Genomic DNA, 14,796 nt, shown 5'->3' on the forward strand with positions numbered 1-14,796 from the left:
GTGAACTCCTGTACTCAACTCAACCATACTCCTGCACCCAACTCCTGTACTCAATGCTTAAGATGCAATGTTCAAAACCGATTACAGAGCATCACAGGGTCGTTACTGCACAGGAAGAAGTAATTTTCCCATCAGAATCAGAATCAGGTTTATTATCACTGACATATACTGTGAAATTTGTTGTTTTGCGGCAGCAGTACAGTGCAAGACATAAAAGTTACAAAAATAAATAAATAGTGCAAAAGATGAACAACGAGATAGTGTTCATGGGTTCATGGACCGTTCAGAAATCTGATGGCGGAGGGGAAGAAGCTGTTCTTGAAATGTTGAGTGTGGGTCTTCAGGCTCCTGTACCTCCTCCCTGATGGTAGTAATGTGAAAAGGGCATGCCCCGGGTAGTGAGGGTCCTTAGTGATGGATGCCGCCTTCTTGAGGCACCGCCTCTTGAAGATGTCCTTGATGGCGGGGAGGGTTGTGCCCGTGATGGAGCTGGCTGAGTCTATGACCCTCTGCAGCCCCTTTCGATCCTGCACATTGGAGCCTCCGTACCAGGTGGTGATGCAACCAGTCAGAATGCTCAGTGTTTTACTGAGGGAATCAGGGAGACGTTAAACCGAAGCACTGTCTGCATTTCTCAGATGGTTTCAAAAGATCCTGGGGAATTATTCTGAGTAAACTCGGAGGAGCTTTCTCCAGTGTCCTGACCAAAATTCATCCCTTGCCCAACATCATAAAGACAGGATATCCCAAATCTTCCACCAAAAAGCTGGAACTTCCATGTGGGAACGTTTGTAAGTAAAAATTTGGTGCCTTCATGTAAGAGTGCACAGCTTCAAAAGTAGCGAATTTCCGTACAGCTGATCACCAGCTGGGTTCCAGTAGCCGGATTTCTCTTAGGAGAAGGTTAACTTTTTCAATGAAAGTCTCCCTGCTGTTCCTGGGCCAGGCGGGAGAAGGTCTAATGGGCACTGAATTGTTGAGGTGTTATCCAATTATCATGATATCATTCCTTGTGAGATCTTGCTGTGAGCAAATTGGTAGCCACGTTTCCTATATGACAACTTCAAGGAAGTACTGCATTGACTGTCTTGGGACATTGTGAAGAGCACTGTATACGTGCAAATGGACAATGACCAGCTCTCAAAGGGTTACACAGCAAAGTGTATGATGTTTACAGTTAATTTCGCGACGCCCCGCCCACATCTCTGCTCCCATTGGATAAGATGCCGGCTCGGGGTAGGAAGGGGCTTTGCTGATTTGCTGGCCGCCCTGTCTGTCAGGGCAGGGTGGGCGTGGCCGTGCCTGGAGCGAGAGGGCAACGCGTGCAGAAGCAGGAATCCGGGCTGGTGGACAAGTGGCTGGTGAGATGTTCAGGATGCACGTCCCAATTTTGACAACAGACATGATCCTTCCAACTAGGTGAACAGCAAGCACTGCAGTCACCACAGAGCTCCTGCATTTCACGCCTTGGTGGGGGGGGACACAGACTGCAAACTCGCAAACAGTGCTTTTTTAAAATTTTTTAACCCCCCCCCCCAAAAAAAAAACTCCTCCCAGTTGAAAGGCTGCAGAGCAGATCTCGAAATGTCGAGGAAAAAGACACTTAAGAGCAAAAGTAGCACGTCTCCGAGCACCACCTTACCAGCAGGAAGAAGCAAAGAACAGGAGAAGTCGGCGAAAACCAACTCCGGGGCCCAGGGTCCGATTAATGGGGTGACCCTTCCAAACAGACCATCCCTGAGTAACAGCAGCGAGTTTTATGACATTGCATTTAAGGTTAGTTCTTGCCAAGGAGGCTGGCAGACCTGTGGTCGTTTGTGTGTATCGAAGGATTTATTGCATGCGTGCATGTGTTTGCATTATTCCATCTCATGTTCAGAACTCACCTCGAAATGGAATCAAAAGCTGACAGAAACTGAGATTATTTTAATCAGGCAACTAAAGCTTCTGCGTTACCAGATGTTACATTCTTTATACAAAAAGAACGCGTTGCTATTTTGACATGGAATGTACAACAAAGAGGCAGGCCATTCAACTTAACGCTTTATGCTCCCCACGTTGCTTGATGCCCCGCATCACTTCTTATTTATATCTATGCGAGAGCACTTAGACGCCGACTCCAGTGTTTCCCTTCTCACTATCCCGGGAGATGGTTAAATTAAGCAAGAGCACACCGATCCATTTGCCTGCACTCCCTTGGCAGCCTGCAGTGCAGAAGGGGGCCATTCCTTCCGTTCTGCCTGTGCTATCTCTGCGAAAGTTCTCTCCAATTAGCCCCACCCACTGCTCTCCGAATGCAGCCTGGTAAATGTTTTCCTTTGGTCTGTCCAGCTCGTTTTGTGCATCTTTTTCTCTGCTCTTTCCTTAACACCGATGTTACATAATTTCACCGTTAAAGTGCCATCCCCTCCGGGTATAAATTATAAAGCTATTGACAGCTGGATTATGAGGTTAATCAAGAAGGTTTATATAATAGCCAGTGGAAGTGATACCAGACTGCGTGCGTGGTTGAAGGGCTCTTGAGAATTGACCTATCGTTTCCTGGTTTGACTGCAGTCTTTGCTAAGTATTGCAAATCTGGAAAGAAAACACATCTCATTCAAAAACAGACAGCCCATTAAAAGATGAGATTTAAGTGTTCTGTTCATCAGGGAGCCGAGTTAACTCCTCTTTTACCAACCTCTGGGTCCTCAATCAAGGGGGTAGCAAGTGGCTCAAATCTCAGAAGTGAGGGCCAAATTTTCGCACAATCCTTTTGTTTTTAAAAAGTCATTAAGGAGAGATTAACAATCTGCTGGAGGAACTCAGTTGGTCAAGCAGCATCTGTGGTGTGGGGGTGGGGGTGAAGGAATTGTTGACGATTCAGCTCGAAACCCTGCATCAGGACCTGATCAGAGTTTTGACCTGAAACGTGGAGAGTCCCTTTCCCCCTCACAGATGCTGCTCGACCTGCTGAGTTCCTCCAGCAGATTGTTTGTTGCTTCAGATTCCAGCATCCGCAGTCTCTTGAGCCTTCATTGCGGGAAATGTCCCTTTTGTGAAAAAGAGAGTTGTTCTTACCTCAAGCTCAGGAGGCACTGCAGTTTTTGGGTGTTTAGGATCATTGGGACTGGAATAAACTTGCTCGTTGGGCATTTGTTCCAGAAGAGCAGAACCAAAGCTGGTGCAGTCATCACTGAAGGTCACCAGGTAGTATCACGGCTTGGTACGGCGACTGCTCTGCCCAGGGCCGCAAGAAACCGTAGAGAGTTGTGGACACAGCCCAGTGCATCACGGAAACCAGCCTCCCCTCCTTGGACTCTGTCTATACTTCTCGCTGCCTTGGTGAAGCAGCCAGCATAATCAAAGACCCCACCCACCTGGGTCATTCTCTCCTCTCCCATCAGGCAGAAGATACAGGAGCCTGAGGGCACATACCACCAGGCTCAAGGACAGCTTCTATCCCACGGTGATAAGACTATTGAACGATTCCCTTATATGATGAGATGGATTCTTGACCTCCCAATCTACCTTGTTTGACCGTGCACCTTATTGTCTACCTGCAATGCACTTCCCTGTAGCTGTGACACTTTACTCTGTATTCTGTTATTGTTTTTACCCTGTACTACCACAATGCACTCTATACTACCTCAGTGTATCTGCACTGTGTAATGAATTGATCTGTATGAATGGTGTGCAAGACAAATTTTTCAATGTACCTCAGTACAAGTGACAATAATAAACCAATATCAATAGTAATCCTGAGAGGAGGCAGGAAGAAGACTACATCCCTTCCAGAAAGACCAAGCAATCACCTTGGGAGTCCTCCTGTGGGATTAGCCTCTTCCCTCATCCTGAACCCTCACCGACTATTGTCACACCCAAATCCCCTGTCCAGATGCTAGCCAGCCTTATTATTTGCAAGCAATGGATTCTCCCTTTGGTATTGACAAAGCAGATCCTCAGTCTTGGTTGAAAAGGGAAAAGAAAAATCTTCCAAGTAAAGATCAGTCTTTGTTTAAAAAGAAAGATGCTTTTGATTATCTGCATTCTAAAGCTGATGGAAACCACAGCTAAATGTTGATGGGAATGGGTTAAACTCTTATCATAGCTGGGAGAGAAGTAATGTAAGATTGAGTACCTAATGACATCTTGGATGGGTTAAACTCTTATCATAGCTGGGAGAGAAGTAATGTAAGATTGAGTACCTAATGACATCTTGGATGGAGATCTAGTAAACCAATATTACCTTGGCTGGGTTGTAACCCAAGGAATCCAATGATTTGATCCATCATCTCAGGGGAAGGGGTCTTTATGTGATTGCTTCAAGGATAATATCTTTTCCATAAGTTCAAGTCAAGTGAAGCAATGGAACGCTTCAAACAAAAATGCTCCTAACTCCAGTTTATTTATAGGATGTTTTACATATATTTGCTTTGTCATGCCAGGGGTGATTTTTTTTATTCTATCCTGAAATGTCGACAATTCCTCCACACCCACCACCACCACCACCGCCCCCCCCCCACAGATGCTGCTTGACCCACTGAGTTCCTCCAGCAGATTATTTGTTGCTCCAGATTCCAGCTTCTGCAGTCTCTTGCGCCAACTCTTGACCTCATAGTCTACCTCGTTATTGCCTTGCATCTTATTGTCTGTCTGCACTGCACTCTCTCTGTAATTGTAACACAAGATTCTGCATTCTGGTATTGTTTTCCCCTGTACTACCCTAATGTACTGTTGTAATGAAATGATCTGTATGGATGGCGTGCAAAATAAAGTTGTTCACTGTACCTCGGTACATGTGACAATAGTAAACCAATTTACCAATTTTCCGTTCTTGACTTGTGCCGACAAATAGCAGCTTTTCACTGCTCATTGCACGGTCCTTGTTAAAGTTCAAATGAGTTGATGTCATGATCTACAGCAAGGTGAAGCAATAACTTGCAGTGTTGTGGTTTAAAGTGTATAGACACCGTCAGAGTCCCTGATCCCCACAGGTTGAAATGGTGTGGATTGGAAGGCATTCCCTTCTCATTTGGAGGAGAGAGACACCAGACTAAGAGTTGTAGTAGTCTGTTTGCCTGCTCTCCCACTCAATAAGATACCATCTGCTCTTCTACCTCAACACTTGTCCCATGTCCCTCGATTCCATTACTATCTGAAATCCAATCTTCTTCTGGAATATACTCAGTGACTGAGTCCCTTGTGTGACAAATTTCAAAGATTCACTACCTTCTGGTTGTAAAAACGTCTTCTCATTGCTGTCCTGAATGGCTGACCCATTATTTTGAGACTGTGACCCCTGGTTTTAGACACCCCAGTCAGGGGAAACGTCGACCCTGCATCTTCCTATCAAGGTTCTCCCTGGCCCAATGGGAGGACGGGCAACGTCAGGGCAGTTGTCCATGGGCCAGTGGGAGGACAGGGAACATCAGGGCATGCAGAAGACACAAGAGGTTCTGCAGATGCTGGAATCTGGAGAAACACGCACAAAATGCTGGAGGAACTCAGCAGGTCAGGCAACATTTATGGAGGGAAATAAACAGTTGACGATTTGGGTCAAGACCTTTCATCAGGGCAGTTGTCCATGGGCCAATGGGAGGACAGGGAACATCAGGGCTGTAGTCCACCAGCCAATGGGAGGGCAGGAAATATCGGCAGTTGTCCATGGGCCAATGGGAGGGCAGGGACTGTCAAGGCAGTTGTTCATGGGCCAATGGGAGGGTAGGGAACATCAAGGCAGTTGTCCATGGGCCAATGGGAGTGCAGGGAACATCAGGGCTGTTGTCCATGGGCCAATGAGAGGGCAGGGAACATCATCCTTTTTTCATATTTTTATAGGGTTCTGATGTGTTCAACAGATTACAGGTAGCAATAGTTCTATAGACAGGTGATCACTAGCTCATGTGTTCAATAGAATGGCCTGTAATTGGTAGTGTTATCTCATTCGATGTAATCTTTTTCGGAAGGCTGTGTCTTTCCGATCTTGCAAAAGTTTCCTTTGACTCGTTCACTTTTTGGTGGAACTGCAATTTAATCCACCCAAGCATATTTCTTCCTCAGAAAGAGTTTTTTCTGTCAGGAGAGTACCACAGCCTTGCAAGGCATCTTTAGAAAGAGGCCATTTTACCTGTCTGTGCGGAATTGGTGAGGAGTTGATGAGAATGAGTTTGCTACTAGCGTACCCATTTGCTCCTCACACACTAGGCACTGACAGGGAGTAGGAACTCTGGACAATTTATCTGCAGTCTCTTATATCTCAGATTTATTCGGGTTCCAGTTCAGTCACTCATGGATGCCTGGTGCTGTCACTAGCTGAGATAATAAGGAAGTTATTCCCTTTCTGCTTAATTATGTTTCACATTTATTGCTTGCGGTCATCCTGTAGCAGTTTTGTAATTAATAAATTCTTGCTCTTGTTTATCCAATGATGCTGCTACAAATCTTATCCCCCTTTGCCCCCTGATCTCAATATTTTCTGTTTCCCCCTGAAACCAAGGCTCTCGTTTACACAACCACTGGTACTCTCCAGAAGCAAAATACCGCAGGTTTTGGAAATCCGAAATAAAAATGGAAAAAGGTGGAAACACTCAGCATCTGTGGAGAGAGAAACAGAGTTAACTTTTCAGGTTTATGACTTGTCATCAGAACCGTCCACTCTTTGAGGTAGTTGATTAATGGGTAAAGATTTGAAGGAGAATTTGTAGGGTTGTGGAGATAGAGAGGAAGTTCACGTTCAAGTTTATTGTCACGGGCATACATACCCAGGGTATAAATACCATGACACAGTGTATTACAAACATCAGTTAATGTACTTACATTAGCATAAATTACATATAACTTGCACAACAAAATAAAACTGAACAAAACGACCTTGGAGCAAGTTAAGGGAGAGATGGTCCAAGGCAGTGATAGGATTTTTCAGGTTAATTCAAGAACCTGCTGGCAGTGGGGAAGAAGCAGTTGTTGAACCTTGAGGTGTGGGTCTTCAGGCTCCCGTACCTCCTGCCTGATGGAAGCATCGAGAAGAGTCAATTTTGAAATACCTTAGCACAGCACAAGTCTCGGGTGGCAGTCTGAGTGGCCTCCTTCTGAGCAAAGAGAGAGAACATCAAGGAAGGCATCGCCAGAGAATTCAATGCTGTCCTTGCTTGATATCCAAATGCACTGTGTTTCTCAGAAGGGTCTCTGGTTGCTGGCAATCCTCTGTAGACGATGAGAAGACAACACAAGCCAGAGGCTAATTCAGACACAAGAGACGGCAGATGCTGGAACGTGGAGCAACAAACAATCTGCTGGAGGAACTCAGCGGGTCGAGCAGCCTCGGTGGGAGGAAAGGTTGCCCTGATGTCCTGAGTTCTGATGCAGGCTTTCGACCCGAAATGTTGATAATTCTACCCTCCCTCCCCCCCCCCCCCACCACCACCACCCACAGATGCTGCTCAACCCGCTGATTTCCTCCAGCAGATTGTTTGTTGCTTCAGAGGCCAATTCTGCAGCTTCCTGGTGGGGCGCAGTGGACCAAGTGAAGTAGTTTAGTGTGGAGCACAAAGACCAATGCAAACCATTCTCTGTTGTACGGTCCATGTCATACAAGGATAATATCTTGCTCATGTTTTATGCATGGCATTGTTCAAAGTAACCTTTCTTTATATGTAAAAAAACAAAATCTACAAACTGGTTCAGTTATTATTAATCAAAGGATTTCAGGCTGGGAATTCCAGAATGGGCACAGCTTCTGGTTCATTGCAAAAATGTGGGTATTGGTAGAGCCTGTTCCCTCTTCATAGAATCATAGAACAGTACAGCACAATACAGGCCCTTCGGCCCACAATGTTGTGCCAACCTTTAAACCTCGCCTAAGACCATCCAACCCCCTTCCTACCACATATCCCTCTATTTTAAATTCCTCCATATGCTTATCTTATACAATCTTATCATATGTAATCTCTTGAATTTGACCAATGTATCTGCTTCCACCACTGCACCAGGCAGCGCATTCCACGCCCCAACCACTCTCTGGGTAAAAAAAAAACCTCCCTCTGATATCTCCCTTGAACTTCCCATCCATTACTTTAAAGCCATGCCCTCTTGTATTGAGCATTGGTGCTCTGGGAAAGAGGCGCTGGCTGTCCAGTTTATCTATTCCTCCTAATATTTTGTATACCTCTATCATGTCTCCTCTCATCCTCCTCCTCTCCAAAGAGTAGAGCCCTAGCTCCCTTAGTCTCTCCTCATAATGCATACTCTCTAAACCAGGCAGCATCCTGGTAAATCTCCTCCGCACCCTTTCCAACGCTTCCACATCCTTCCTATAATGAGGGGACCAGAACTGGACACAGTACTCTTAAGTGTGGTCCAACCAGAGTTTTGTAGAGCTGCATCATTTCCTCGCGTTCATGTTCTTGTTGCAGTAACCATCACTTGTTTCATTTCAGGTAATGTTAGTTGGAGACTCTGGAGTAGGGAAAACCTGTTTGCTGGTACGCTTTAAGGATGGAGCTTTCTTAGCAGGAAGCTTTATTTCTACAGTGGGAATTGACTTCAGGGTGAGACTTCCTTATGTTTTATATTTCCTTGTGTTTAAATGTGCTGCCTGGACAATGAGATGAATCTCGAAGCACAGAAGGGAACTCTGTGTCTCATTGTCCATGTGCCTGCTATTTGAAACCCCTACGGACTGTGTACATCTACATGTGTGTTGGTATTTGCATTGCATTCATATTAATGCTTATTGTTTGTTATTGACTAGTTTCACTTCACGCCAGTGCTCATGGAATCTGCCTCGTTAAAGGCTCTTTTGTTGCCTACTGATTTTTATGTGCACTGTTTCCATGTAAAGTATCAAATCAAAAATATACATGCAACTTCGCATGGTTTCTATCACCTTCGCAAAACCAGGACGGAGTTGCTAAAGTCTAGCATGTCCGTTAGGCAGTGCTGATGGATGCTGAGCCTATGTCTGAGGTGGATGTGGGTTCGATCCCCAACTGTGCCTGGGTTTGCTAGTTGTTGTTGGAACTAGTACAGGAGTCAACCAAAGGTATTGTCCACTGTGATTAATGGGCATTGCCTCCAGGGACATTGGCAATTCTCTATGGCAATGCCTCCCCAGGTGAACGACCATCTTGGGCAGTGCAGGCAGGCATGGTTGCTTGTGTTGGAGGAACTGAAGACAGGTCATAAGTCCCCACCTTCAGAAGATCATTTCTCAGTGAGTGTGCAAATGGGAAATAATGCTTACGTATCAACCTTCATTCCCATACCACTTCAGTGAGTAAATGTATTGCAGTTCAATGTGTTTTGAAATGTACATATTTATTTGGGAGCCTAACAGAGGAATTAATTTCTACACACGTGATGTTTTCCAGTGTTAAATGTGCCTTATAAATAAAAATTGCTGCTGCCTATGTGGCTGCCTTCTGAGCGTGTCTCTAGCAGACTGTTGGTTTGGACAGTTAAACATTAATTCCTCTGCACGGTTGTGAATAGTCGACATATTTGCATACGAATTATCCAAATATTTATCCTGCAGAACAGATGTGCTGTCTGATTATCCAATTGAATACATTGGGTAGCAAATTCATTAAATGAATGATGGGCTAATTAAATTGTTGAAGAGCATTTTTAGAAGTTTGGCAATTTTGACTAAAGTTTAAAATCCCTTGCGTTGAACTCCAGTCTCCAGATCATTAGACTCGAGTTTTCTGTCGTGAGTCTTGCAATGCAACTGCAAAGCTATCGTTTCTTGCTTACTGCTCATTAGTCTCTATTAGCCTTTCTTGCTACTTGTTGGGTTTTTAAAATCTAAACTCGGTGGCAAGGATATCGAACAGATTGTATAACAATTCTCAAAATAGAGTCTCAAAAATGGAAATTTGACCGCTTTGCTTGGTAGCGGCCCAGTTCCAGCTCTGTGGCCAGGCCTTGGTATGGGCGATACAGAAGTCAGGATCGGGCTGACCCTTTGCAGCCCATCCAGCTGAGGATGGGCGCTGTTCAACAGAGGGAGGGCACTGTAATGTCAGCAGAGCGTTTTGTGCACAAGTTCTTGCAGTGGGAATTGAACCCATGACCTTCTGAATTGGAGTCAAATGAACTACCCACTGAGCCACTGCTGATAGTAAGGCAATAAAATGTGTTTTGCTCATAGTCTTTAATCTCTGCATTATGATGGTCCCAGGGAAGCATTAGTTTGGTTTGTTGGCTGAGTTCTTCCCCGCTGTGTGTATCAAACTGGTCCACAGGTGCATTGGTGTCTTACCTGTAACCTGTGTTAATAAGTAATGTTGGTTAATGATCACTGTTCGAAGAATTATAGTGTATGACCAGCTGTTCTTTGTATGTTGTAACAATATGTAAGGTGTTGATCAGGACAAAATGAGTTTGTCTGTGTGAGAGAAAGTCCACTAATGTAAGCTTTTTTTTTCCTTTAATAAAGTATTCTTGTTAATTTGAATCACCAAGTATTTTTCAGTACCTTAGCAAAATAGAGACATTGATACTAAGACACGAACATAGCAAATGTGAATTGTCTAAGAGGTGTAATATGAATTCCGATTGATGTTAGAGGTTCAATGAAACATTGGTGGTTATCCATTCTGCTTTTCAGTTCATTTTATTTTTGGAAGGGACTGTAGACTGGGAGAAATAGCAGTGGCCTTTCACTAAATTATATTAATAAACTAGGAGACCAGACCTTGATTTAATCCACGGTTGTGTTGCACTTGTATTGCTGAGAGTAATTGTACTGCCAGCTAGCAGCACTGATATCTACACTGTTCAGTTGCCTGGTGAAATGTAAGATTGCATTAGTGTGGTCCTGTTCACCGATTCATCTCTGCACACCAGCATCCAAGTACTGTAAACCTCTGATAATCCAGGCACATTTGGGATTTAGTGGTGTTGGACTAGAGATTTTCCTCAGCATTGGATGTTAATCCCCATTAGTACCCCAAGGGGATCTGATGGGTATACAGAAAGTGGTTGATATCTAGAACGCGCTGCCAGAGGAGCCAGTAGAATCAGATACAAACGCTATGTTTAAGAGGCATTTAGACAGAGACTTGAGTACATAAGGCATGGAAGGATACGGTCCTAATGTGGGCAAATAGGATTAGTGTGGATGGGCAAAATGATTAGCACAGACGTGGAGGGCCGAAGGGCCTGTTTCTGTGCTGTATGACTTCAACTCTCTGGCACTCTTAATTCACTTTTTTGGGTGCTATGTAACATTATAAATATGAGTTTGCCAGTGAAGCAAAGAGGAGCATGGGAAGTGGGGCACCGGTGAGTTGAGGAAGAGCAAATGTCATCTTGTGAACCAGTTCCCGAACCATGAGAACTTCTAAATGCAAGGCCTCCCGGGGTTACGAATGACTTACAGGAGTCCGACTTTACACAAATTCTCCCGTACGTTTTTAAAGCACTTTTCAAGCTAGTAATAACAATAAAATGTTTCATGGTTTCATTAATGACCGGATACAGTATATTTTCCATTAGTTTAATTATGGGTGCTGTTAGGGAGATTATTCAATGGAATGAAAGAATTTTAGCAAGTGTTTGTAGAATGATACAATATGGGTACTGTGGAAAATGGACACTTCTGACTCGTAGAGAAATCGGCCTACGGACATTTCTTAGGAACGGAACCCTTACATAACCCAGGCACTGCCTGTAGTTGGAGTTTTACTGTAAGTTTGAGATTATTGCCATTTTGTGCAGAGCTGACTGTTCTACTGCTTCTTTGACAATGTTATGTGTGCTGGAGCTGCAGGAAGCATTAGCGTGGCTGCTGGAGCCACTGGTGCGTGATGACAGACCAGCGTAAGGTTCTCTCTGCTGCGTCTGCAGAGCCGAGGGCGGTGTCCCAGCCTGGGATCTGTTCCGTGAGGCCTCGTTGTTGCTCACGGCCCACTCTGCTTTTCGAGGCGCTTGTCGCAAGCAAGGGGACGATTGGACCTTGGTGGGGGGGGGGGGGGGTGGACTGCAGCGCGTTGTGACCCTGTGCACTTGGGAGCCAACCTGTGCCAACCCTGTGAGCTGGAATCTCCCAATTTTCAGGCACCGGGGACAGAACAAGATTGTTGGAGAATTAACGGTAGATGTCACACAGCAGACAGTAGTTGGGCCATGAGTGTCATAGAGCGATACACATGGAAACAGGCCCTTCAGCTCACCGAGTCCTCACCAGTCATCCATTTACACTAATCTTACATTAATTTCATGTTTATTCTTCCCACATTCTCATCAACTCCCCCCAGATTCCACCGCTCGCCTACGCACGGGACAATTTACAGCAACCAGTTAACCTACCAACCCGCACGTCTTTGCGTCTTTGTCACCAAACCCACGCAGTCACAGGGAGAAGGTGCAGAACTCCACACAGCCAACACCCGAGGTCAGGACTGAACCTGAGTCTCTGGCACCGCGGGGCAGCGGTTCTGCCAGCTATGCCCTGCCTTGTAAAGCCAAAGGCAGCAATATCAGAGTTGCAATGTAAGGTGGAAGCTACTTCATAGGAGTGAGAAGTAAACCCACGTGAGGAATGACTGAAACCCGGAAACGGGGCTGCTGTCCAGTGGTGTGTGAGGGTGGGATGGTCAGTAGTGGCTGAGGCTGCAGCTGCTGTGATGATTTACATCAGCATTTACCAGGCAATGCAGTGGTTATGTTACGAAAGGTTGACCGCCTGCTTTTCTCCACGGATGCTGCCTGGCCTGCTGAGTTCCTCCTATTTTTCATCTATATTACAGCATCTGCAGTTCCTCGTTTCTCTTTTACGTTACAGAGCCCTTCACTCAGAAGCCCAGACTAATGAGTTGGCAGTGCAAGTTCAAATCCTGCTCTGGTATCTGAGGAATTTAAATTCAGTTAACCAATTAAATATGAATCTGTAAATTCAAGAATAGTTAATGGTGTCCATGAAGCTACCAGATTGTTGCAAGAACCCATGGTCTCACTAAAAACAGGAAGTGCTGAAAACACTCAGCAGGTCAGGCAGCATCAATGGAAAGAGAAACAGAGTTGACAATTTCAAGTTTATTGTCGTCATAGGCGTACATACACAGAGTATAAATATCATGAAAATTAGCTTTTTGCAGCAGCAGCACAGTACATTACACGACAAGGACAAACATAAGTCAACATTAACTTAAGTTAACATAAATTACACATAACTTGCACATGTACAAAATAAATATAACAACACTAGTGCAAGATTGAGAGAGGGAATCAAATCTTATAGGGTTTTAGGGTAAGGTAGATTAGGGTTTTTCAGGTGGGTTCAAGAACCTGACGGCAGTGGGGAAGAAGTTGTGGTTGAACCTTGAGGTGTGGGTCTTGAGATAAGATAAGATCTTTATTAGTCACATGTACATCGAAACACACAGTGAAATGCATTTTTTGCGTAGAGTGTTCCGGGGGCAGCCCGCAAGTGTCACCATGTTTCTGGCGCCAACATAGCCTGCCCGCAACTTCCTAACCTGTATGTCTTTGGAATGTGGGAGCACCCAGAGGAAACCCATGCAGACACGGGGAGAACATACAAACTCCTTGCAGACAGCGGTGGGAATTGAACCCGGGTCGCTGGCGCTGTAAAGCGTTACGCTAACCGCTACACTACCGTGCCTGCCCTCACGTCAGGTCAAAGACTAGTTCTGACAAAGGGTCTTTGACCTGAAATATTAACTCTGTTTCCCTTCCCACGGATGCTGCCTGACCTGATGAGAGTTTCCAACGTTTTCTGTTTATCTGATTTCTAGCATTTATTAACAACATTTAGAAGGTACTTGGACAGGTACATGGATAGGAAAGGTGTAGAAGGATATGGGCCAAACACGGGCAAATGGGACTAGCTTAGATGGGAATCTTGGTCAGCATGGACCAGTTGGGCTGAAGGGCCTGTTTCTGTGCTGTAAGACTCGATGACTCTATCTGCACTGCAATTTAAAGGAAGACTCTAATTTCTAATCAGCCCATTCAAGCTCTCAGCCCAGCCAAGGAGCTTTATACCCTTCAAACTACTTTTAATGTGGAGTCACTGCTGTAATGCAGGAAACACGGCAGCCGATTTGTGCACGGCAAGATCCCACTGTGAGCACTTGTACCAATGGACAAATGCTCATCCCCAGCAATCTTGACCAAGGGGTAGACACAAGCCAGTCATCGGGCAGATTGGCCGGGCTGGCAATGGAATTCTCTCTTGGAATTTAACCTAATCAATTGAATGAACAGAAGTCCATAGATAGAAGGAGGAACAAGCCATTTGAACGCTAGTGCCTGTTCTGCCACACATTAAGTTTGTGTCTGATCTTTTACCTCACCGCTGCTTCCTTGCACTGACCGCATGTCCCTTGATTCCTTTAATCGAACAATGGTTGCCCTGAATATACTCAGCGGTCAAACCTCCACAGCCCTCTTGAGCAGAGAATTCCAAAGACTCACCACTCTCTGGATGATGAAATTTCTCCCCATCTCTGCCCTGAACGGTGCACCCCTTCTTCTGAGACTGTGACCCCTGTGTTCCAGTCACTGAAGCCAGGGGAAACATCACCCTTAAGACTTCACAATCCCTGCAAGCCAAGCGTCGTGGAATTTTTCTGATTTTATTTCAGAATTCCAGCATCTACATTTTTTTTAGTTTTGATTCTTATAGAGCTCACTGTGGTCTTTTAAGGAAGGAAATTTGTTGCCTTTCCCTGGTCTAGTTTATATGTGACTCCAGACCCAAACCTATGTGGTCGACACTCAGTTGCCCTCTAAAAGGCCTAGGCAGGCACTAGGAGGGGCAGCTAGGTATGGGGAATAAATGCTGGC

The 14,796-nt window shown here is 45.1% G+C and overlaps 1 protein-coding gene across 1 annotated transcript in view; it reads left to right on the top strand.

Annotated features, from left to right (window-relative positions):
* The first annotated feature begins 1,300 nt into the window (after positions 1-1,300).
* LOC127573683 (ras-related protein Rab-26-like) overlaps positions 1,301-14,796 on the top strand; it is a 336,554-nt gene continuing 323,058 nt past the window's right edge. Inside the window, exons 1-2 of the mRNA XM_052022102.1 lie at positions 1,301-1,776; positions 8,418-8,528. Coding sequence (XP_051878062.1) covers positions 1,585-1,776; positions 8,418-8,528 — 303 coding nt within the window. The 5' untranslated portion in view covers positions 1,301-1,584. The remainder of the gene's footprint in view (positions 1,777-8,417; positions 8,529-14,796) is intronic.

This window comes from Pristis pectinata, chromosome 8 (assembly GCF_009764475.1).
Source record: "Pristis pectinata isolate sPriPec2 chromosome 8, sPriPec2.1.pri, whole genome shotgun sequence".
In the NCBI taxonomy this organism is placed as follows: domain Eukaryota; kingdom Metazoa; phylum Chordata; class Chondrichthyes; order Rhinopristiformes; family Pristidae; genus Pristis; species Pristis pectinata.